The following is a 26,440-nucleotide window of genomic DNA, read 5'->3' on the forward strand; positions in this document are numbered from 1 at the left end:
TTAGCCACAAGGGCCACATCTTAAAGGCTACTTTAAGGAAGAACCATCCACCTGGAAAACGTACTACTTCTGAACTCCCATTAATGTCCAGGTAAGAATGATCAGGAACAGAATTTCACAGGACCAGCCTTCATCATACAGAAGTTTCCAATTGCAGAACCCCTTTAAAACACTTTCTGTGTGAGATCCCACTTGTGGGCTGTCTGATGACAAACTGGTCAGGAAGCCTCTGTCACAAGGCCAAAGCCTACGAGAGGGGGCAGATATATTGATGAAGTGAGAGAGATCTTGACAATAGTAGGTTGAAGATTGTAAAACATCCTCCTCTCAACCATAAAATCATTAAATCTTACATCACAGAATCGGGCCATTTTGTTCATCTGACTCCAAATTTAAACATCACACTCTTCCCTACTCTCCCTGTTCACGCACTGTACTCATTTCAGAATTAATGGAGCAGCCTTATTTGTGGCAGAGCATTCCATACTCAAACCTGAAAGCATGGACATTTTTTCTATTCTCTGCAGACTGGTAGTTGAACCTTTGTAACTCAGTAGCGCAGAAGATGGTTCATTTATTGTCTCCTGAACCATCAAGCAAGTTCCTATTTTAAGTTTCATATTGACCAGTCTACAAGTTACAATGGGAAAGTATTCAGTGAAGCTCACAATGTCACTTATGTTAATGTAGCAGTAAAATACACCAACAATACAATGCAGGGATGTATTTGAAATTCTTCATACAAAACATTAAAAAAAAAACATCTGTGCAAAAACATTTGTGGAGAAATAAATCCTATTACAACATAACCCACATATCGTATTAGCCATGAATGCTTGCCTTCTCATTACAAACATATTAACCAGCTTGTGTCCTAGTAAAATATACAAACAATAGATATTCAAAAATAGAAAATATAAAGCACACCTCATCACAAAATATTTGCAGGAAGTGGTTTTGTAAATGAAAATGTCTGTCAGTAGGGCAAATCAAATTCAGATCACACTGCGAGTTGTAACCGATAGTTTAGTTCATGTATCATCATTAAAAACTTTATACAACCTCAGCAACTGCACAACATGGCAGCTCACACATCAGGCAAAAATGTGTCCAGTTGTTTGTAATGAAGTAGGTTGATGCTCATTGAGGTCATCTATTAACCAGATCTTTCAATGCACGAGAATAAGGACAAATTGCCCTCAATGTTATCTTATGAGAATCGGCAACATTTCCTGGCATGCTCTCTTTTCAGCATCAAATTAAGTATTATTTTACTGAATAGTCATTCTCTCTATCACTTCAGTTTATTCACTAAATCAGATTCCCAAACACAAAGTAATATCCCCAATAAAAAAAGTTGATTGTCATCTCAAAGCTTGCATGTTGGACCAATTTACATTAAATAGTTGCATAGCAACAAATATAAGTGAAAATTAAACTTACTATTTATATAAATTTAAAAATTCTAATTTATAATGTGTCTCAAATCAAACATGTTATAGCTGTAGTCTTTTACTATGTCGCCATGATCATTTCCCCAAAACATATGAATTCAATAAAAATCAAATCCAACCATTCTAAGAGAAATCATAAAGAACCAGACAATTCAGAGAATTGCTTCTAGAAGGAGATATCTTCAAAATGTTGATTTTCTTTTAAAAATCAGCAGAATTATTAGTGTTTCTCTTTAAAAAAAAAGTAGATTTTTCAATGAAATATCTTATTTTCTTCTGTGTATGCAGATTTTTCTCTCCGCAAACCACGTAACTGAAGTACTTTTATGGTTATGTGCAGATTCTGTACATTGAATAATGAATATCTGAAAAAAGTCTTTGGTGCAGCCTTCCAAGGATCCAATACAATGCCCAGTGTAATACAGAAATTTACAGAGGTGAAGCTCCTTGGCTCCTTCGTTGTTCCTGCTGCACACAATCTCATCCAGGCCAATACCTGGTATATACAACATGTCTCAGCATTCTATATTGGCAAAGGGAGAGTCGATGTTGATCAAACGCAGACCACAATTCAGAGACTCATGTTGAAAGGCGAGTGCGTGTCTTACCTTCAGGTAAGTCTGCATAAGGTAGAACAAATATGTCCTCCAACGTTGAACTGCCCATCTATACAGATTGCAGGCTTACCTTGGAAGAAAGGCTGTAGAGGAATAGTCTGATGCTGATTGCTGATGTCAAACATGCAACCCAGAAAATGCACTCTCAGGACACAAATGGAGGAAACGGGTGAAAAAATATACTGCAGAAGGCATCCATTGCTGTTAAGTCAGGATGAGAATGTTAGGTTGCTAACAGACTTCACGAGCTGTGTTATCATGTATATAAATCTTTGTTTTGTTCCCTATTATCTTTCTAAAATTAGATTATACATAATTATTAAAACTGTTGAAACAAATTCTAAGAATATATATTTATATATATATATATATATATATGTATGTAGGCACAAAATGCTGGAGTAACACAGCGGGACAGGCAGCATCTCTGGAAAGAAGGAAAGGGTGATATTTCGGGTCGAGACCCTTCTTCAGATGAAGGGTCTCGACCCGAAACGTCACCCATTCCTTCTCTGCAGAGATGCTGCCTGTCCCACTGAGTTACTCCAACATTGTGTGTCTACCTTCGATTTAAACCAGCATCTGCAGTTCTTTCCTGTATATGTATGTATATATTTTACAATTCAGCTCTAATAATGGATTCATTTATCAACTGTCCATCACTGTCCCCCAGTAGTGTTGCCTGGATTGGGTCCATTTGCATTGTTTTGTGGGATATGTGTGTAAAGATCGGCACACTATGTCCACCAGGATGGCTTGCCATGGATAGATGATGAGATAGCAATGGAGTGTTTGCATCATGATTTGATCCTGAAGAAGGCAAGCTTGTCACATGACCAGTGCTCGTCGATCCACTCCCGCTACTGGGTGATCGGCTCTTCGGTGGTGGACCATGCGGAATGATTCGTGGCGGTCCTTGCTGGTAATGAGTAGTTGGATATGCAGCATATCCTGCAGGCATAGGATAACTGTTAACTTGAATGAATCTTTGATGCTGGGCTATTTGTGGACCAATGAGGCCACCCATCTGCCCCTGGGGTATGCCCTGTGCTTGATATATATGAATTGGATACCTTGTGTTACTGAGATTACTAACTGGGCTTGCACTGAGAGATGTCGTCTGGGTTGTGGCATTCCCACCAGATGGCGTTGTGGAACTGGTATGGCTTGATAGTCCTTCCCAGGATCTAAGTCTGGCATGAACATCCTTAAATCGTGGTCTTCTAGCTGGGATCTCATTCCAGGTTTCTGTCATTAGGTCATACATTCTAGGAGGGCAATCCTCTGGGCATGGGAGTAATTGCCTCTTCCTTACCATTTCTATCACCTCTTGATTAGAAAATCCATAATATGGCTGCAGCCCAAAACTAAAGATCTCCCATAGCACCACGCCGAAAGACCAAATATCTGAGTCGCTAGAGAACTTCCCAAACAATATAGCTTCAGGGGGCATCCAGCGAATTGGAAGGAGGGACTTATTTTGTACCCTGAAATAATCAGCGGCATATATCTCTCTTGAAAGACCAAGATCAGATATCTTCACTCTCAGTTGCTCACCAATAATGATGTTGCGTGCAGCAAGGTCCTTGTGAACAAAAAAATGACTGGACAGGTATTCCATCCCGGTTGCTACCTGGATGGAGATGTGCAAAAAATCTGCATGGTCCAGACTTGATTTGACAGTTCCATCTTCATCGCTGCTGCAGCCAACATCAGAATGGGGCGATCTCATGATGAGAAATTCATGAAGGTCACCATGGTTCATGTATTCAAATAGCATGCAGACTGGTTGCTCCTGTGTCACCAGCCCAAGTAGGCAGACGACATTGGGATGATGCAGTTCTGACATCAGGGATGCCTCCTGCTGGAACTCTGCCCAAAGCTGCGAATTACCAAAGTCCTTGAGGGTCTTTATCGCAACAAGTTGCGCATGATCCATTCCTGGGAGGTAAAGATGACCTTTGTAGATTTTTCCAAAAGCACATTCTCCTAACTCTTCCATAAAACGAACGGCAGAAAGAGGCAACTCCTTTGCTTTGCTCTGCTGGATAAATATAAAATAGAACAGTTAAGTGTTTAGATTAATAACACAAAAAAAATTATTGAAATTATTTCATTGATGCAATGAAATGCAATGCATTAAGCTCCTTCACTTAAGAACTGTGATAAATTAAATTATAAGCGGTTTGTTTCAAACGATGCAGATAAATGCATAAAGTGAGACATTTAACCACCTGCAATGGGTATCTTTTTAATCCACCCTAATATTCACCTCTCCCTTGTTTAGGTTATGGCAGCAGTGATTTCCTGTGGTATCATACTTTTTATCTGTATATCATAGGATTGTGTTGAAAGGATATTGCATCACCACCAAGCCTAATACTGCCATTAAATGATGTCCAAAGCCACACTAGCAGGCAAGGATATTGAATAGCGAACAGGAGTAAGCACACTGAACTAATTTCCCTCTTTCTCGATCAAAAGCATTACAAAAATTGCAGACAAACTAGATGAGAATCATCTGGCTATGCATTGGCCAAGGATCACCCAGGATTTGCTGCTCTGTGTGACTCAGTGTAACATTAAGAAAGATGCTTAATCACCATGTCCCCGAAGGGAACTGTAATGACCTTGTTAAATTTAATGCGAGTGATTCAAGAACAGTTGTCAAGCTTGTAACAAAAAAACGCAGCCATATTCCATCTGGGACACCTCAGCCAAAAGACTTAAAACAAAAATTCAGTTTTGCATGAAAATATTGCAATTTACATTTTTCGATTGCATGGACCCTCACTTATCAGCTGTGCACTTTGAGAAAATGGTGCTAATGGCTCATAATTTGCCCTTTGCACAAATTGACATGGAAATCGTGAGCTGTGCACACAGGCCCCCCCAACCTGTGTTCTCAGCAGTTCGAGAGTCTGCAGCGAGAGTGTACAGTTGGATTTTTTACCCTTTTGATGTGGACAGTTTGCTCAGAAATGCCATACCATCAGGAAAAAGAAGAGTAGCAAGCAGAAGCATTAACCTCTCTTGCAACTTTGAACAGATTTTTTTCCAAAATAGCCTGTGACTTGTAATAGGTGGCTTTTTTTTTTAAAGTGAAAAACACATACTATGCTTCTAGCAGCACCTCATAACTCAGGATCTTGTTTTAGAATACTAGAGGCTCTACCACTTAATAAACACCATTATGATCCTTCCAAAGCTGCAACAGATTTGAAAAACGAACCCATGCATTGCATAGCGATGGCAGGAAATAAAGTTTCATTATAAGTACACAGATGGTCTGTATTAAGAGCAAATCCTCAAGGGCAAGGTTGTTTTAAGCTGACATACACTATATTATATACCCAGTAATAAAAGAAAATTGACCTCTCCATGACTCCTGGTGGATTTTATTTTTGTCTCTTCACACCAATACTGGATGACTATCAAAAGAGAATAGAGGAGCCATAACTTTAAAGATCCAAGAAAACCTACATCTCAACAGGAGGCTGTAAATCTGCTTGTTTTTGTTTGACAGACTGGTCTTGTATCCAGCCGATCAAACTGTACAGCAAACGAAAGATACACATTCGGTTCCCAGCCAAGATAAACTGAACTCAGTGGAAGAAAAACAACTGACTCCAGACGGGCCACATTTCTGCATTTTCTCTCCCTCTTTCTTAAAAAACCACTTATGTTAAGTACCAAGCAAGTCTGGGTTTCATTTACCATGTTTCAAAAAAGAAACAATTAAAGACACTATATCCTTTATGTTTTTTTGTTCCCTGGATCTTCACTGGATTCTCCTTTGCAAATTACTGAAATGTAAACTCCTCCTGTATAATTTTATTTAAATAAATCTTAACATCCCTTATCTTGCACACGCAAAACAAACCATGAAGCAATTAACCTGCATTGTGAAAGTGAGGATATGAATTGGAAAAAAAATCCGAGACCTATAGACCAGGACCAGCTTTAGACTTTATTCACTGGGGCTGCTGAGTTAGGTGATTTTCACTGCAACAGTCAAGGGTTAATCGATTGCCCTCCATGCCCCTGGGTAGGGGAAGAGAGAGAGAGAAAACAGAAATCAGCTAAGATTGCTGTACATTATTCTTCTGCAAAGTATACTTTCTGGACACTGGGGGGAGGGGGGTAGGGTCAGGCTTCGCTGTGATTGCAAATGCAGTCAAACAGATTGTCAACACTTATTGAAATGATTAACATGAAAAACAGCCATTTGGATGAAGTACTGGGCTACTGCTGATGGTTTTAGAAACAGTATGAATCAGGCGCAGCCATGAAGATAATAGTGGGGGGAAAAAACTGTCAAAATAAATTATACATCAATCTCATTTCAACAGCTTTTCAGAGCAGTGGTGCCTCATTGTTATGGAGAAGGATGTAATGGTGAGAATCTCACCCAATGGATATATTAACTTAAAATATTGAAAGTGGTGGGATTATGACTGGATATATAAATATACCAGTTACACAAACGCCCAAAATTCCAAATATACCGGCCAGAAAATTCATACACAAGAGCGTGGTACACCAAGAACCATTTGATCTTCTGTCTGCCACTGGAAAATTCAATGCTACATGAGGCCCAAGGGATGTTGGATTCTACTAAATGGACCTTATTGAAGAGTAAGGACTTTCCTTAAAGCCCTGGAGCCTCATAATACAGATGAGGAAAAATAATCACAAGATCGGAAATGTGGCTGCAAGCTGATGCTGGCCCCGATGGCAGCCTGGATTATTGTGGAGGTGGAAGCAGGCAAAAGGGATAAGATCTCTTTGGAAGTTTGGGACTGGTGAGATGGAGGGAGGTTCATTCCAAAGGATCGGGGCCACCACAAAGACAGTCTTACAAGGTGATTATGTTGGACAAATGGAGCTTGGGGTTGTTTCATGGGATAGAGAAAATCATCTGTGGGTAGTGACAGAGTTTTAAGAGATGGGTGTGGACTGGTATACTGGGGAAGGAAGTAAGGAAGGGGAAATAGCAGGCCCCAAAGACAGTAGACATATTAAACTAATGTAGTGACTTCTCCAGCAGCAGGCTGGGTCCTGGTCAGAGAAGCACTCTTGTTGCTGCAGAGAATCCATGTGATGAAAAGCATAGTTGTTCCTAGTGAGCCTAGCGACAGGCTTGCCTTAGAACCACGTGGACAGATCTCCCTGAGTCTAACTTTCCACTGCATGGGATGCAATTATAAAATGTATGATATGTAAAGCACCTCATCCACACAGGTGTTAGCCACAACTGGATGTACTTAATCAAATTTCCAGTACAATTTGTTCTGGAAATCATCAGAATCTACTGCAGTTCCACCAGAATAAAATGATGGCATTGGAAAAAAAAAATACACATCCAAGTTACAGCCTTCTTTTCTAAATGAAAGTATTGAACTTATTTTCCTCTGGACTTGCCTTTGCTCTACTAACAAGCAGTTTGAATAGTTTACTTGGCATAGAATGATTCCCCTTGGTCCTGCAAATGTTCAGTCCACTATGTTATTTCTGCCAGCACAGGAATGAAAATGGCCTGATTAGAGTGCTCCACACTCCTCAGATTTTCACATCTCCATCCCATATATTCTAAACAAGTTTAATTCACAGTGCATTCATTTTCAGATGCCACAGTTTCAAAATGTAAACCACTGTAATCAGAAATCTTGCTGTTGTGCCACTGGGGTAAGATGTGGGTTTGTATTCATCATCCTCAGCATTTCCAATCTCTCAGTCCCAAAGTCACAATGCAGCACAAAGTCGCAGAATAAACTCAATAAAGCACTTTCCATATCTGCTTCACGAGCACCACTAATAGGGAAGGATCAGAAGGAATGGAATTAGTTTTCTCATAAAAGTCTTGCTTTTCCATTATAGTCTTTGTGAAAGAACTGGAGAGTGTATCTGAGAAGGTCACTCAGCTGTGCTCTTAATACAAAGTCCAATAAATGGTTATTAAAGAATGGTCTGCAGAGGAATAATGTGTCTCACAGGCTCAAGAAGATTTTGCTCGGTTTTAAACCATAATAATTTAGCTAATTGCAGTGGAACAACTCCAGCTGATCTGTGTACATCGCTTCATTGAAATATTTTTAATTGAGAAACAGAAATGCAAGTTCAAATTTTGTTTTAAGAAGCCCAAAATGGTTGAAAAGAAAGAGAGCAGAAAAAGTGAATCAAAATTAGCTTCAGTTCTTAGAAGTGTGAAGATCACTGAAGATGGGGAGGTTTGAGAAAAGTAATGCACTAGATGGCTTTGGGATTTGGATAGGAAAGAGTTTTGAATCCAAGTGTAATGGTGTGCAAGGGAACAAGAAAGAAATATAAGATAATATAACGATTGGAAACAAAGCATGTACTTTCAGAAGAGTACTGGCTATATCTGGGTAAATGAACAATAAAGGCAAATTTGCAACTGAGGGAAAGAGATTAATGATTTTGGTCAGAGTTACAGTCTGTCAAAAGATAAGTTTTTGTTAAATCATCTCTGTTAGTGTGTAGCAGATGCAATAACAACCTCAGATAAAGAAGCAGTATTCAACTCTCGGGACATGCCTGGACGTTATAAGAGTCAAGAGATATTGAGACAAAAAGAAGGGGCTAAAGTGAAAAATGAAACCAGACTTCCTGGAGGCAGCTTTAGTAAGAGACGAGATTGGAATTCTATTTGAACTCAGAGCAAGTGAATCTAGTAATGTTGATGGATGAAGCGTGTGGAGCTATCAGAAGGACGAGGTGACAGCTGCTGGTTAGACTGGTGAGAAAAAATACCGAAAGGAACAGGACTTGCATTGTTTCACTTTTCGGGAACAGAGGAGATCAGAAGGTAATGAGTCAGATACTATTCTGAGAGAGGTCTGCAGATTTAAAGTAATAATGTCATGTGCCATGAAAGCACTGTGAAAACGATGCTGTAAAAGTATAAGGAATGGACAGTGAGTGTCGGAGGAGTAATGGGTAAGAGAATGAGCAGTGTGGAAACCCTGAATAATGACAGGACAAAGTCAGGGCATAAGCCATCGATTGCCCATTCAGAATGATGCGAGTACAATTCAATAAAAAATAAGATGTGTTTTGGTAGCAGGTCATGTGACAATATTGTTTCAGCATTTTAGAACCCGTGATAAATAACTCAACAAAGACTCCAAGAAAGGTTCCATGGTACATGATGCAGACAGCAAGACATTCAATGTGATGGCAATGCCAAGCCCCATTCAGGCTGTGGTCATGAGGGCAGAACTCTGAAGTTATACATAGCAAGGACATATTAACAGCAGCTCCAATAACATTGGAAAATATGAGAGGGTATGAAATCAGTTAAAGGGTAAAAGAAGCATTAAACAAGAGCAAATTTCAAGCAAAGCAAGGTGGTCTGCAAGTAAAATTGATTGAAGAGAAGCTGGAGCACTTGGTTAAGTTCTAATACAAACATGCTATCGACAATGATAAAACTGCAGTAGAACTAAAGGCCCTCATAAGAATATAGACTGCGAGAAACTGACATTTCTGGTAGAGACATAGCTTGGATGGTGGCTTTTTGCCAACGTTATTAAGATCAGAATTAGAGGAGAAAAGAGGGCTAATCTTTCTCTCTGAGGGTTTAAAAAAAAAAGTACCACAATGAAGAATGTGGATTTCAAAAGAGAATTCCCCAAAATTATGAGAGACAGATGTGCATTGTCATGAGGAGGTAGAAAGCAGATGGTTTCTTTCCAACAGAAAATTTAATTTTTCCCGACAATAAATTTGAAATTCCGGCACTTATTATTTTAAGTTCAACATGGATAGTTGATGAACTTAGTGAAGGAAGGGAAAGACATTTTTAGTTACAGTAAACTCCAATTTGGTGATGCATATCAGCAGTTGAGATGTCAAAATGAATACATTGCATGTTGGGATTGTGAGTTGAAGTGGAAACAGTAAAGGAAACTGGAAGGGGAAAGCTATTTTGTGTTAAGTACTGAGTGGTGATAACACAATTGAAAGGACTATCTAAAGATGGCGTGCTTTCGACATTATGAAGCTCAGTTGATAGACATACCAAAAAATTACTGGGCTGCTAAAGCATTCTGGTTTAAATTGTAATATTTGCCAATCCTTGTCACTCCTACACAGTCAGCATAAGGGATCCTTCAAACCCCAGAACCTAGAATCGTGCCTTCAGAAGTTATTGTCATAAATAGCATAATAAATCAAGAGAAACTAAAAAAAACCCCAATGCCTCTGTCAGGTTAATAACCTTTTGATGATTGCACATTAATTAAAATCATGCAATATTCTTGCAGCCAAAGTTGGCTTCTCTGATTTTTCCAACGGGTGCAAAGGGAAGATAAAAAAACATTTTCCAGTACAGATTATTCAGCTATTACGCGTTTCCCTAATGCTAATTAGATATAACACAATTGACAAATAAGGGAACCCTTGTGGGCCAAATTGATCACTGTGAGATTTTGATCAGGAACGAGAGAACCCCTTGAAAGTTACTTTAGAAATTGACAAGCAATAGAAAAGCTGTTTTAGTGAACAAAATAGCCTTGGCAAAAAAATACTGTTTGCAAGTGGGCAAGTAACATCCCCACAGTAATTAGCCCCCAAAGCTGCCAATTTCACCATGGGCAGGCATTGAAGTTGACAAGCATTTGTTTCTATTGATATTTGTACAATCATACTCTATTTAACGTACAGCCTTTAGTATTTTCAGCTGGCAGGAACAAAATGAACAAAGTTAATAAAACATTTTTTTTTTGGATAGTCGTGCAGGAAAAGTAACGTCGTTATTGCTAGTCTCAAACTTTCTAGCCCTAACCCACCTTTTCCCCATTGGCACAGTTGTTTTTATCATGCAATTTTCTACAATGCAAGATTTCTGAGGAACACAAATGTCAAATTATAGCAGAACTACCTGTGTGGTTTTATGCACAATTAATTTAGGGGAGGATTACTGAGGAATATACACTCATAAAAGATAAATTTCACAGACACATGCAGAACTTAATGTGGAACATTTGTACCATACTTTGTGATACTGATTTACAAATATTGGACTTAATGTTACAGTTTCCTGATTGTTTTGGCCGTGATACTTCCTATCATGGAAATTCATGACTCTACTCACTGTTTAAACTCACATGGGTCAAGCACAGAACAAGCAGGGGCTGGATAAACCCAGGTAAACTGTGAAGATAAACATTTTGCTGGTCTGAAGAGCCAACTGGCCTGTTTCCCTTCTACAGCATTCTTTATTTTGTGAGGTATGAGGAAAGATTGAAATATTACCATGCCCTCGCAAGAACCAAAAGCTTTCAGGGGAAATAGGAGGAAACTTGGCCCCAATAAAAGTGCAGTGTTCCCTATCACATCTTTAGTGCTGCACTGATGAATTGTCTGCTGCAGCTTTGCATCAACAATCTGCATGAAGTTGCCAACAGCAGCTTTACTGAAAGGCCAGCAGAAAATTGTGAAAGAGACTAAACTTCCTCTGAGGTAGGACCACTCATCTTCATTTACCCTCACCTCCCATCAGTCACAAACGGTCAGCAAAATGCAAGGTCCAAGGAAAACAAGAGGTGAAAAACAAAACAAAAATATGTCCTTGGTAACTTGAGCTAAGTGAGAAATATAGTAGTGGCTGCTTGACTTTGACAGGGATAAATTTTGGATGTGAAGTATAGTGCACAGTTGGTAAAAAAGATGTGTAGGTGCTAAAGCTCAAATTTCAACACTTTAACTTATAAGGAAAAATATTTTTCTTTCTTAAAGCACTGTCCTTTTCAACACAGTGATGGCACTGCAAAGCATGCAAAAGTAAAAGATGTCAGGATAATTTATACAGGTAGAAATTGATTAATTTATGTTGCAGTTATAATACTACAAGTGTTGATTTAAAACCACAATGCACCGGAAGTCATGTTCAATGTTCAATGGTGGAATATTCAATTATAAAGTTGAAACATAATACTTAACCATGAGGACCAGATTAATCTTTTTAAAAACTTTGTTCAGTTTACTCTCTGACTTATTTTTCTTTCGGAACATTAATATTAATCTGACACAGAATTGCTTGTAAATGAGCATTGGACCAAACAGCGAAAATGATTCGCCTCTCAAGCGAGACAGAGCTGGTGATATGAGCCTAGCCCACACAGGCAGAACAGCTCCCCCATACCTGGGAATGTATACTTCCTTCATCTTGTTTGCATTTTGAACTAATAGCACTATTGCCTGAATTGTTAATAGTACTCTGTGAAACACTGCCAAAGATATAGGAACAATACTTTTAAAAAGTTGAGTTTCATCAGGTAGTCATGTGGTTTATTTTTTTAATTTACAATATTCTTCCAGAAAGACTTAAAATGGCAATTTTGCACTGGCTATTTATGACTGGCATTGCATGGCTTTCAGATAAATTATTATTTTTTAAGTTTTTGGGATTATCAAGGCATGAGAAATCTGTGACTAGAAAGACTCTCACTTTTTCAGCACCAGTGTTAAGGGCCTGTCCCACTTACGTGTCCTTGGCACGCAAATTACGTGACCTCGTGGTCACGTTGAAGCGCACGGGCATCATATCGCCGCGCGGGGCCGGTCCCACTGAGAAGCGCGGAGGGGTATGGAGTTGTGCGTGACATCGCGCGGGGCTCTGAAATTTTTGTTGTGAACGAAATCTTCGCGCGTCAACGGCCTGTCACGGAACTGATGACCAAAGTGGGACAGGCCCAAGACCCTGGCGCGACACAACGTCTCACCTTCAACATCAGCAGAAGCAGGCAAACGATCGCCGAACTCGGCCTGGGGCTCACGGCCGTTGCGGTCCGGATCCGCCCCCACTTCTACTCCCAGAGCGGGGTCAAGAAAATTGAGGATAGTCACAAATTGTTGGAGTAACTCAACGGGACTGGCAGCATCTCTGGAGAGAAGCAATGGGTGACGTTTCGGGTCAAGACCTTTCTTTCAGACTGAAGAATAGTCTCGACACGAAATATCACCCATTGCTTCTCTCCATAGATGCTGCCGGTCCCGCTGAGTTACTCCAGCTTTGTGTCCATCTTCAAATGACATCACGCGCTCCAGGCGGCTGTGCGTACGCATGTAATCGCGCCCGACCCTCGCGGGACCATTGCGGCTCAACACGACCATGAGGTTGCGTAATTTGTGTGCCAAGGACACATAAGTGGGACAGGCCCTGCAGGTCAGATGCTGCGGAAAACAAACTTTGACCATTCTTCAGAGTGGCTTGTTGGGTGAGGCTGGAAAACCTAGAATTCTGGGCAATTCATTCAAAAAAGTAGGTATGTTGCAAAGCTTACCTGAAACGTCGCTGAAAATCTGTCCCAGCCCGTGTGCGCGATTTTGGCGCCGTTTAGAGGGGGGCGGGTTTAAAACGCGATTTTTCCTAGGCTGTTCAAATCGCGGTTTTTCAGCCTAGTTAATTATTAACGAAAAATCGCTGGAAGAATCCCTCGCTTGAGCTATTATTAGTTTTAAGGGCTTTCCTTACTTGTTATAGTAGGCTAAAAATTAACCTCTAAACCCCCGACCGCCGACAATGGGCCGGATCTTATACAGGGGACAACAGAAGGTAGGCTGTTTATTTTTACGTTAAGATCCCTTTATACAAAGTTTAATGTTGCGAGTAGCTAATTTTGGGCCCATTATATCCCGCAGTATTTTTCTGGGCATTTGAGGGCACAAATCTACCGCAATGTGAACGTTCTAAACCAGCGCGTTCACAGGATCTCACTAGAAAGCTGATTTAAATGGACATTAATTTACAGCAATTGAACACTAAATTCCTTCCATTTGGCCCATAAATTAATGTAAATGAGATTTAAAAATCATGTTTTATTGTGAATTATTTGTGAATATTATTTGGACACTTAGGCTATTTAAAAAAATGTTAATCATTTATTAAGAAATGGATAGATGTTTAGATCAAGTAATTGAAGTTTGTAATTAGCTACAATTAGGTAACTAACTAATTATATGCTTTAATTTCAGGTCATCCAAGTTAGATTATTTTATATTTGTTTCAGCATGCTTCAATCTATGATAACTGAAAATTTCATTCAGGTCTCTTAATTTTTAAGAAAGCTATGGGCTTTTGACTGTCCTTGTTCACAGCTTTTGAGTTAAGTCAATGGAAAATCAATAGGGAACAGATGCTAATTTCCGAGTATGAAAATGGCCATAACTTTTTAAATACTTGAGATATTAAAGTGAATTAGGTGTCAAATTAAACTTATTTTTATGCTATATCTGATGGGATAAATTGCAGACTTGATTTTTAAAATCTATAAATTTTGTAACATTGCTAAAAGAAGTCTCAGCTGTCATTCTGATCAAACATTGCAAAATGGGGAAACAGCACCGTTATGGCGGGACGTTTAGTTGTATAAGCAGTGTTCTCCACTGTGGGCCAGCAAATGGAATTGGCGCAGTGAACAGTAAACTGTTTAGCTAACAACTGATCATTTGCCACCAGAGAACAGCTGCGTAGGATGATTATGAATTTGAAGATAGACACAAAAGGCTGGCGTAACTCAGCGGGTCAGGCAGCATCTCTGGAGAAAAGGAATAGGTAACGTTTCGGGTCGAGAACCTTCTTCAGACTGAGAGTCAGGGGAAAGGGGAACAAGAGTAGTGCTGGAGCTTTGCCCAGAATTGGAATCCCAATAAAGCCATCAAGACAGTAATTTCACAAATTTAATGAATCCATTCTATCTCAGTTATGTGTCACTAAATAAACCACATGGAAGGTGATATTATTCCATTGATTGCGTCTTTAATTACACATATTTTTAGATTCCAAGTAATATGACTGGTTCCCCACCAAACCCATGGGTTGTCTTTTTCATTCTTTGCCCATTATTTCATGTTGATTTGTACACTGATGGGCATCGGAAATATGGAACAAGGTGGATAATTTAGCACCGAAAGTATTATTGGGCTCAGATTTATCACCTCCTGGGGATGTTTAACTCCCAAAACGATGACACCCAGCAACCTGGGCATACTGTGCACAAGGCTCGCTTGAAGGTTCCAATAGGAATTAAGGAGCATTCTCAAATTGTGAATGATGCACCATGCAATGGTATAGACACATATCATCAACTTCCAAAAGATGCTTTTGGAAAATGAAGGAGACATCTTAAAATTTAGATCCATGGGCCCCCTCCCCATTTAGGATTTTCCCAATGTTTTGAAGTACTTGGAAGAGCACTTTATTTCCCATCTAATCTTAAAGTACAATTGATTCTGCACAGTGGTAGATTAGTTGAGTTTAGTTCATGGTCACATGTACCGAGGTACAGTGAAAAGCTTTAGTTGCGTGCTAACCAGTCAGCAGAAAGACAATACATGATTACACTCGAACCATCCAGTGTCCAAGTACATGGTAAAGGGAACAATGTGAATAATGTTTAGTGCAAGATAAATTCCAGTAATGTCCAATCAAAGACAATGCGAGGGTCACCTATGAGTTAGATAGTAACTCAGGACTGCTCTCTAGTTGTTGGTAGAATGGTTCAGTTGCTTGACAAGCTTTCACCAAGTGCTGCCATCCAGCATTCTAGTCCCCAAGCCATGTGCTGTTTCCAGTCTGCTAGTTACTGTGGTCCAGCAACAATGCAAACATTAAAACAAACTAAATTTGCATCATTATGCGTTATGCCATGAATGCATTTCTGCCACATTGCAAATTTAGCACAATTGTAGAGCTTGCTACAATGCTGTACAATTTCCATCATAGCCGTTAAATTTATAACCCAATAAAATAGGCAATGCAAGGAAGAGCCCTGCACTGTCTCAGTACGTTTCCAGCTGAGTCTGGAATCTGATATACCCTTTAAACGTCCTGTACATCTTATGTGTTTTATCCACTTATGAGATAGATTTCATTACATTGTCTGAAATGTCCCCACTGTTTTTTATCAATGTTCCTTGCAGAATTAGTTTACTTTAGTTTAGTTTAGAGATGCAGTGCGGAAAATGGCCCTTCGGCCAACCGAGACCGCACTGACCAGTGATCCCCGCACGCAAACACTATCCAACACACACTAGGGACAATTTACAATTTTACCAAGCCAATTAGCCTACAAACCTGTGTGTGGGAGGAAATACGCGCAGGGCATGGAGAGAATGTACAGACTCCATACAGACAGCACCCAAAATCAGGATCGAACCTGGGTCCCTGGTGCTGTAAGGCAGCAATTTTACCACTGTGCTACCATGCTGCCCTGAATTATACAACATTCTTCTGTCAAAATATTAGTACAATTAGTTCAAAGTGTAACAAACCAATGACAACTGTCCAACAATCCTCCTGCATTAAAGAATGTATGTGAAATTAATCAAATGTTGATTAAATACGGCAAAAGATCAATTGGAGTATCTGATAGATTTAGAATGAACAAAAATGTTTAATATATCAGTGCAGATATCGCCCCCTGGCGGTCTCATGATCTTATATCTTTTTTGGCAAACCTTCCTCCCTTTACCTAATACACATTGTTTTTCACAGAAAAAAAATAACCCCAAGATCCCACATTATACACGAGTGCAAAAACTGTTCCTACACCATTAAAAGATGCAAAGTGCTGGTGTAACTCAGTTGGTCAGGCATCATCTCTGAAGGACATGGGTAGGTGATGTATTGGGTTGGGACCCTTCTTCAAACTCAAATATGTGACCCATTGATTTACTCCAGCATTTTGCATCTTTTTTTTGTAGAGATACTGCCTGAACTTCTGAATTACTCCAGCACTTTGAGTCCTTTTTGTGGCGAAGCTGTCTGACCCACTGAGTTACTACAGCACACAGTCTATTTTTGTGTGGAGAAGCTGCCTGACCAGCTGAGTTACACCAACACTTTGTGTCTTTATTTGGAAACCAGCATCCGCAGTTCCACTGGTTGTTTTGCTGAATTGTGACAGAACCTTTGGCATGGGTGTTATAGGGATTTCCATCGATTTGCCGTGAAGTAACACTGGTGCAAAGGGGGAGGGGGTCAAAGATTTATTGGGAAAGGTTCAACCTTAGTAGCATATGTAATAAGTAGAGCACAGCATTCCCAGTAATGATTGGAACCGATAAGTAGATGGAAGTAAAATCTAAAATGGATGTAAAAAACAGGAAGGTAGAAATATACATAAACATTTCTTACCTTTGGTTTGTACGCATTGAGCATGGACATTTCAACATTTTGGCCTCGTACGGGTTTTGGCTGCCGTTGGATGACAGGCGTGGACGACTTTTGATTGTTACGACAAATACAGATAAAGAAGAACAAAAGAGCAATTGCCAGAGGAATTGCCACACTGGGGACCAGGATATAAAGAATCTCCATCTTGGTGCTTTCTTTGGAATCTGGTTGGCAATTGAAAAGTTAATGCTTTAAAAACCAAACACGTTCAGCACATTGCAATAAGAACAAAAATCTTCCATTTGTACAGAATTTTTAATTACATCGCGTAATCTCAAAAGCATTTAACAACCAAATGGAAAACAGAATTTATAATTAAATGCATTAAACCGTTTTAATTTGGTGAGATGAGGCAATGAACTCATGCTCAGTAGGGTTCCCACAAACAACTATCTGATGCATTATAATCTAGTGGCCAAGCAATTGGTGTGCCTTGTAAAACGGCTGTGGTCTACCACATCAACTCTTTCAGCCCCAGTACAGTAAACCCTGTTCCTGCCGGAGGCAATGTGAGGAGGTGGTCTTGACGATCCAAAGATGAGAGTTGTTAAATATGTTAAAGGTGAGGATACTGTGGATAGACCAGGACAAGCTGAGTTTTGTCTAGCTTAAAGATACAACATGGAAACAGGTCCTTCAACCCATCGAGTCCACGCCGATCATCAACTACCCTTTCACACTAGTTCTATGTTATCCCACTCTCTCATCCACTCCCGACACATTAGGGGCAATTTATAGAGGTCAATTAACCTATAAACCCACATTTCTTTGGGATGTGGGAGTAAACCGGAGCACCCGTTTGAAACCCACGCGTTCACAGCATGCAAACACCACACAGACAGCACCCGAGGTTGGGATTGAACCTTGGACCTTGGCACTGTGAAGCAGCAGATCTACTAGCTGTGCCGCTGTGAAACCTTTAAAGCTAGAGAAGGACTTGTCTAAATAGTGCTGCAGGTTAACTAACTCCACAAAACATGGTCATGTCATAAGTGCAAATGTTGGCAAGCAGATCAGGAGAAGCTCTTCAATTAGTGCCATGAGATGTTATACATTCACTTTTGTGGGCAGCCAAGCTGCAGTTGGTCTTATCTAAGTGACAACACCTACAACATTTGCACATTCCTTTTGTATTGTACTAAATTCAGATTAGTTCATGTATACATTCCTCTGAACACTATGAAACCTTAGTCATTTATTTCAAAAGTGAGATCTCTTCTGTATATCAGTAACAAAACACAACCAACAGGAGTAATTTACAAAACACAAACTTAGTTTTGTTGCAGTTAGGTTACAGATATTGCTGCTTATCGAATAATGAGAACTTCAATAGATCACTTTCTGAAAAAGCTTAACAGGTGAACTTTCTTGTACCTCTGTCTATTGCATAGTCAACTTTCTATTTGTCTCTATTTCATCATTGCCTCTACTATCATTGCTCCTCCAAGCTTTCTTCTATTATTTCTCCCAGTCTTGATACTGTGCATCCAGTCACGGTCCTTGGACATACCATGAGACGTGAATTGGCCAAGATTGACTGAGACGTGAATTGGCCAAGATTGACTGGCAATTAATTCTAAAAGGGTTGACGGTGGATATGCAATGGAAGACATTTAAAGGCTGCATGGATGAACTACAAAAATTGTTCATACCAGTTTGGCAAAAGAATAAATCAGGGAAGGTAGTACATCCATGGATAACAAGGGAAATCAGGGATAGTATCAAAGCGAAGGATGATGCGTACAAATTAGCCAGAAAAAGCAGCATACCGGAGGACTGGGAGAAATTCAAAGACCAGCAGAGGAGGACAAAGGGCTTAATTAGGAAAGGGAAAATAGATTATGAAAGAAAACTGGCAGGGAACATAAAAACTGACTGCAAAAGTTTTTATAGATATGTGAAAAGAAAGAGATTAGTTAAAACAAATGTAGGTCCCTTGCAGTCAGAAACAGGTGAGTTGATCATGGGGAACCAGGATATGGCGGACCAATTGAATAACTACTTTGGTTCCGTCTTCACTAAGGAAGACATAAATAATTTGCCGGAAATAGCAGGGGACCGCGGGTCAAAGGAGTTGGAGGAATTGAGTGAAATCCAGGTTAGCCGGGAAGTGGTGTTGGGTAAATTGAATGGATTAAAGGCCGATAAATCCCCAGGGCCAGATAGGCTGCATCCCAGAGTACTTAAGGAAGTAGCTCCAGAAATAGTGGATGCATTAGTAATAATCTTTCAAAACTCTTTAGATTCTGGAGTAGTTCCTGAAGATTGGCGGGTAGCAAACGTAACCCCACTTTTTAAGAAGGGAGGGAGAGAGAAAATGGGGAATTACAGACCAGTTAGTATAACATCGGTAGTGGGGAAACTGCTAGAGTCAGTTATTAAAGATGGGATAGCAGCACATTTGGAAAGTGGTGAAATCATTGGACAAAGTCAGCATGGATTTACGAAAGGTAAATCATGTCTGATGAATCTTATAGAATTTTTCGAGGATGTAACTAGTAGCGTGTATAGGGGAGAACCAGTGGATGTGGTGTATCTGGACTTCCAGAAGGCTTTCGACAAGGTCCCACATAAGAGATTAGTATACAAACTTAAAGCACAAGGCATTGGGGGTTCAGTATTGATGTGGATAGAGAACTGGCTGACAAACAGGAAGCAAAGAGTAGGAGTAAACGGGTCCTTTTCACAATGGCAGGCAGTGACTAGTGGGGTACCGCATGGCTCAGTGCTCGGACCCCAGCTATTTACAATATATATTAATGATCTGGATGAGGGAATTGAAGGCAATATCTCCAAGTTTGCGGATGACACTAAGCTGGGGGGCAGTGTTAGCTGTGAGGAGGATGCTAGGAGACTGCAAGGTGACTTGGATAGGCTGGGTGAGTGGGCAAATGTTTGGCAGATGCAGTATAATGTGGATAAATGTGAGGTTATCCATTTTGGTGGCAAAAACGGGAAAGCAGACTATTATCTAAATGGTGGCCGATTGGGAAAGGGGGAGATGCAGCGAGACCTGGGTGTCATGGTACACCAGTCATTGAAGGTAGGCATGCAGGTGCAGCAGGCAGTAAAGAAAGCGAATGGTATGTTAGCTTTCATTGCAAAAGGATTTGAGTATAGGAGCAGGGAGGTTCTACTGCAGTTGTACAGGGTCTTGGTGAGACCACACCTGGAGTATTGCGTACAGTTTTGGTCTCCAAATCTGAGGAAGGACATTATTGCCATAGAGGGAGTGCAGAGACGGTTCACCATTCCTGGGATGTCAGGACTGTCTTATGAAGAAAGACTGGATAGACTTGGTTTATACTCTCTAGAATTTAGGAGATTGAGAGGGGATCTTATAGAAACCTACAAAATTCTTAAGGGGTTGGACAGGCTAGATGCAGGAAGATTGTTCCCGATGTTAGGGAAGTCCAGGACAAGGGGTCACAGCTTGAGGATAAGGGGGAAATCCTTTAAAACCGAGATGAGAAGAACTTTTTTCACACAGAGAGTGGTGAATCTCTGGAACTCTCTGCCACAGAGGGTAGTTGAGGCCAGTTCATTGGCTATATTTAAGAGGGAGTTAGATGTGGCCCTTGTGGCTAAGGGGATCAGGGGGTATGGAGAGAAGGTAAGTACGGGATACTGAGTTGGATGATCAGCCATGATCATATTGAATGGCGGTGCTGGCTCGAAGGGCCGAATGGCCTACTCCTGCACCTAATTTCTATGTTTCTATGTTTCTATGCATCATGTGAAACTTTGGCTCTCTTTTTAAGTGCTGTCCAATCTGTTGAACACCTTTCTTGCCTTGACTTTTCAGTCCATTTGCAATATTCAGGTTTTAAAGTCCAAACTTAGCATCACTTGATAATTTCATCGATTTATCTTGTCTCTGGTTATATCAAAATATTGTTCACATTCCTTATTAATATTCTTCAATCTCAACATTGGAAATAGAAGAAGGAATGGGCCATTCTGTACCTCAAAACCTGCCATGCTGTTCGGTAGGTTGGTGGATAATATGATCTTGACCTCAACTTCACTCTCCTGCCTGTTCCCCTAACATTTGATGCTGCTAAAAATGAGAATTTTCTCAATGCAAGCCTTATTTGTACTTAAAGACCTTTTCTCCACATCTCTCTGAAGTGGATAATTCGTACATCCACAGGTCTGCGAGTTAAGAACATTCCAACTCATCTCAGTTTAAAATAGATAACCATGTATCCTGAGACAGTGCTCCTTAGTTCCAGATTCCCCTAAAAGTTATAATATTGGCCCAACACATAAAAAGAGTCAGATGCAGTGCACTGACTCATGCACCATGTCTAGTGCCATCTTAAAAAAAATTCAGTAGAAGGGTCTTACCACACAGAGGAATCTCACACAACTCCAATTTCACGGTCTCATCCAGAGTGAAGCACCAAGGAGCATCCTTGTGATTTCCTGGGTTCCGGCAATAGGAATGGCCACCACTGAGCTCGGGATATTTAACGGCAGTGTAAGAATGACTGTGTGGATATTGGGAGTTCCATGGCTGACACTGCTGCCCTGATTTGGTTGAGCTCACTGTGCCACGGTAATCATTACCACTGATATTGAAACATTTGTGATCTGTGGGGAAAAGCACACCAAAGTATTCCTCAGCAAAAAAGATTTCATAGAAATGCTGGATAAGTTTTCTTGATCGATCAATACACTTGTTTAGGTTTATTATTGTCACATGTGCTGAGGTACAGTGAAATGCTTTGTTTGGCATGCTGTTCAATCAGATTGCCGTCCACAGAGCGCAGAAGATCATCGGGACGCAGCTACCAGCCTTGGAGGGCATCTACTACACACGGTGCCTCAGGAAGGCCGTCAGCATCCACAAAGACTCCTCACACCCTTGTAATGGACTGTTCAAACTCCTTCCTTCCGGCAGACATTACAAGGCCTTCTACGCCCGAATCTCCAGGCTCAGGAACAGCTTCATTCCCAGAGCTATAGCGGCTCTGAACCGGCCCTGCTGAGTGTCCCCCACCCCCATGAACTGTCTCCCTCGGATGGTCACATCGCACATCGGCCCGGCACAGACACATTTGCACTTTAGACTGTTTTGACTGTCTTACAGTTTTACTGTTCTTTATAAATCATGTTTCTCGGGGTTTCTAAATCTAAATTGTATTAGCTTGTTTAAGTTATGACATTGGATGGAAGCTGCATACCAAATCTTGTTGCACTTATGTGCAATGACAATAAAATATATTATTATTATTATTATTATTTATTAGATAATACTATGGAAAGGCAAGCACCCAAGTCATAAACTAGTAAAATTCTTAGGTTTGTTCCCTAATTTGTGTTGACTAAGTTGACCTTACCTGGTGCCCTCAGTGAAATGAGAGGAGCCTTAGGTTAACAAAGGATACAACTAGCCTTTGATAACATGCATCAATGCCTGCTGTAAAAGATATGGCTGGTTGCTATTACATTCCCTTGGCCCTTTTGCGTTCAGTTTGTTGTAGCTCATTACGGCACACTGTCTGCAAAATGGTGTCCTCCAAACGAATCACCGCCTTCAGGACTCCTCAACTACTCAATGCCCACGTTTCCATTGGCAGTGAACACAACAATATCTCCTGTTTTCTGTTTTGCTTGTTTGAATGCAGCCCCATTATTAACTCAGCTCTAATCCAAGTCAGTAAGTATTTGACCAGGGCACCCAAGTCTAATTCCCTAGTAACTCAGCTGAAGATGACACGTTGTGTTGTACTAAGCTATGCACATCAGGAATTGTCTCTGGCAGCTAAAGCAGTTTGTCTTGGACATCATTATTGATCTCCTCATTAGCTGGAGACGAGAGGGAAGCAGCCACACTTCCTGGCACTGATTGCAATGCCACTGCTGGTACTGTATCTAATGTCCACATGTGCAGCAGGATCAATTGTGGAGCATCAATTGTGACCCTCATGATGGAATAGCTCTGCTGGCATTATACTGATCATTATCTGGTTACAAAATGGCTATTGAATTAGTTAATTTCCACATTAAGACCCACAATGCTGGAGTTACTCAGCGGGTCAGGCAGCATAGACACAAAATGCTGGAGTAACTCATCCCTGGAGAACATGAATAGGCGACATTTCAGGGTCAGGACTATTCTTCAGTGTCAGACTCAGTCTGATGAAGGGTCCTGACACAAAACGTCACCTATCCATGTTATCCAGAGATGCTGCTTGACCGACTGAGTTACTCCAGCACTTTGTTTTGGTTATTTTTTATAATTGTTTTAATAAACTAGCATCCTCAGTTCCTTGTTTCTTAATTTCTATGTTGTTTACCTAGCCTGATTCAGGCCCTGCCTTCCAAACAGAAGGGCTAGACAGAAAAAAATATTAAAGGGGCAGAACTGTGCAGCTATTAAACTGATACTTCTTATATTCTCCTTTAGTCAAGGATCATTAGTTCACTTACTTTTATTTATAGGTTCTGCCATTGGAATTCCAATGCGCATGCAGTTTGCAGCCTCTGGGCTGTCTGGCATGGGAAGATCTTCACAGTTTGGTAGCTTCAGTCTCATTAGGATCAAAGGGTTGGATCTGGCAAAGATATATTCGGTCTTGCACAGGTCATTTTCCAGGATCTCGCACTCATCTCTGCAAAGGTCACGAGGTTTGGGCATCGACGATGTATCATCGCAGTACGGGAATGCAAAATGACACAGCGAGGGGATGGCAAACTGCGAACAACGGTCTGTCAGATGATTCGAGGTCCCTATCATCGTGAAAGCAGCTGCAGAGTAAATGAGACAGTTAGCTTAGTGTGTACATTTTATAGACAAGGGGGAACAACTCAAGATCCGAGCCACAATCAACTCAAAGCTCCAGACATTCTTTAGTAATATGCAGTTGAGAAATGTATGATGCTATGGTTTGTAAAAAAATTACTATAGTATACCCAATTGAGTGTCACATTTTTCCCCCTCAATATTCCACTGACCCCTTGATAACTTAATGGATAGAAAGCACCAAAACCTGTGAAACTAGGTCCCGCAAATCCAAAAGGTGCCAGGTACACCTTAAGCCAATAGTGAGTCATCTAAGATAGACACAAAAAGCCAGAGTAACTAAGTGGATCAGGCGACATCTCTGGAGAAAAGGAATACGTGATGTTTTGGGTTCAGACCCTTCTTCAGACCCGAAACATTACCTTTTCTCCAGAAATGCTGCCAGACCCGCTGAGTTACTCCAGTTTTTTGTGTCTATCTTCGGTTTAAACCAGCATCTGCAGTTCCTTCCTACACAGTGAGTAATCTAATCTCAACTAGATTTGCAAGGGAAACCATGAGACTGTCTCCAGATTTACTAGAATAAGGAAGGTAAAAATAAACATCCAAGGTTTTCACTTATGTCAACTCTTTAATGAGACTCAAAGGAAAATGTATGTCTTTGCTTTCTAATCTGATATACAAATTAGGTTTGTCTTCAGTAGACGTTCTCCTTTGATCAATGTCTAGAGCTCTGTCTTTGTAATGGCCATCTCTGGATACTGGAGGTTGACCAGTAATAATGAAACCATATGCCAGAATAAATCAGCACTTCTTTCAATTTAGCAAATCCCAGAAACTATGCCAAACTTTCTAACTTCAGTACAGTTGAAAATCAAAACTGGCAACTGTAAGTATGTATACAGTATAATACAAGAATAGTTCATTATCATCGAATAGCTCTCATACCTGTGATTTGGTTCTCAATTTCTCCTTGCATTTGTAGAGAGTCCACATAAATGCTGCTGTTTGCAATGAACCTTGCACAGGCGATGCCCCTATAGGGCTGACAAAAGCCATCTTCTTCAAACGTAACTCTGCAAGATGAAAGGAATGTTAGGAGTGAGTTCACAAAGTCGCAAGTTGCTGGACAATAGAGGGCACTGTTGCAAACATTTTTAACAATTTCAAATCGTGCATTCTTCCACTGCAGTGTTCAAAAACTATTCAAGAACATCTTGAAAAAATTAAGTTCCTTAAAAAAAAAAAGAATAAAGGCCTTCAGTGAGCTTCTAATTTTAGCTCACTTAGCGAATAGAAAAACAAAATCCTGAAGTGCTTCATACTTGCATTAATACTTTGAGGTTCTTTTCCTTTAGCAATTATTCTCCCCACTTCCCCTGACACTACTGGCATCTTAACATGACTGGTGATTCTTCATGACTCTATGCAGCTTAAACAGACCATTCACAACCAAATACAATACTGCTTAAAGCATCCGTGCAAGGGCCATCCCAAACCCTGGTCACACAACTAAACAGATGGATGCTTCCCTGCCTCCTTACACAAAGTTACACCAAGTGTGGGCATAACTCAGTGGTTCAGGCAACATCTCTGGAGGACATAGATAGACGACATTTCAGGTTGGAACCCTTCATCAAACTGAAATGTAGTCTATCCACGTCCTCCAGAGATGCTTCCTGAACTACTGAGTTATTTCAACAATTTGTGCTCTATGCAAGGTTCCAGCATCTGCAGTACCTGTGTCTCCAGAGGTATCATTTTTTCAATGAGATCCTTATCTGCCTGTTCAGATACTCTGTAAAAAGCCTGTCCCACTAACGCGCCTTTTCAGCAACTGTCTTCGACCTTCAGGTTCGAGGGCACTCGCCCGAAACACCTCGAGCTGGATCGACCGTCAGTGATGAAAACGCGAGCAGGATTGACCATCAGCGAGCGCACACACACACACACACACACACACACACACACACACACACACACACACACACACACACACACACACACGCACGCACGCACACACACACACACACACACACACACACACGCACACACACACACACACACACACACACACACACACAACACACACACACACACACACGCACACACGCACACAGGCGGGAGCCACACACACACACACACACACACACACATCGCAAAGGAAGCCAGGGAAGGCGGCGGTGTCTGAAATTCATACTCCGCGATGAACAGGAAGGGAAAAGACGGCTGGCACAGTGTACGGAATGTCCTTTAGAGAGGGCGGGGGGGGGGGGGGGGGGGGGAGAGAGGGGGAGAGAAGGGGGGGGGAGAGACACTTTTAAGAAGCCAGACGATTTCTAATAAAGTTTAGCGGGCATTTAACATTACCGGTTGGTTTTCCTTGGTTCTGAAAACTCCAATGAGCCAATTAAAA

The 26,440-nt window shown here is 40.7% G+C and overlaps 1 protein-coding gene across 2 annotated transcripts in view; it reads right to left on the reverse strand.

Annotated features, from left to right (window-relative positions):
- Positions 1-709: 709 nt before the first annotated feature.
- The window catches only part of ror1 (receptor tyrosine kinase-like orphan receptor 1), a 236,764-nt gene continuing 211,033 nt past the window's right edge, over positions 710-26,440 (reverse strand). Inside the window, exons 5-9 of one of the 2 annotated variants that reach the window (XM_055642081.1) lie at positions 24,973-25,100; positions 23,712-24,029; positions 21,624-21,869; positions 17,235-17,437; positions 710-4,112 (exon numbers count right to left, since the gene is read on the reverse strand). In XM_055642081.1, the coding sequence (XP_055498056.1) occupies positions 2,688-4,112; positions 17,235-17,437; positions 21,624-21,869; positions 23,712-24,029; positions 24,973-25,100 (2,320 nt within the window). In that variant the 3' untranslated portion in view covers positions 710-2,687. Of the gene's footprint in view, positions 4,116-17,234; positions 17,438-21,623; positions 21,870-23,711; positions 24,030-24,972; positions 25,101-26,440 lie in introns of both variants that reach the window. The other variant, XM_055642080.1, reaches the window with a different exon arrangement.

This window comes from Leucoraja erinacea, chromosome 10 (assembly GCF_028641065.1).
Source record: "Leucoraja erinacea ecotype New England chromosome 10, Leri_hhj_1, whole genome shotgun sequence".
Taxonomy (NCBI): Eukaryota; Metazoa; Chordata; class Chondrichthyes; order Rajiformes; family Rajidae; genus Leucoraja; species Leucoraja erinaceus.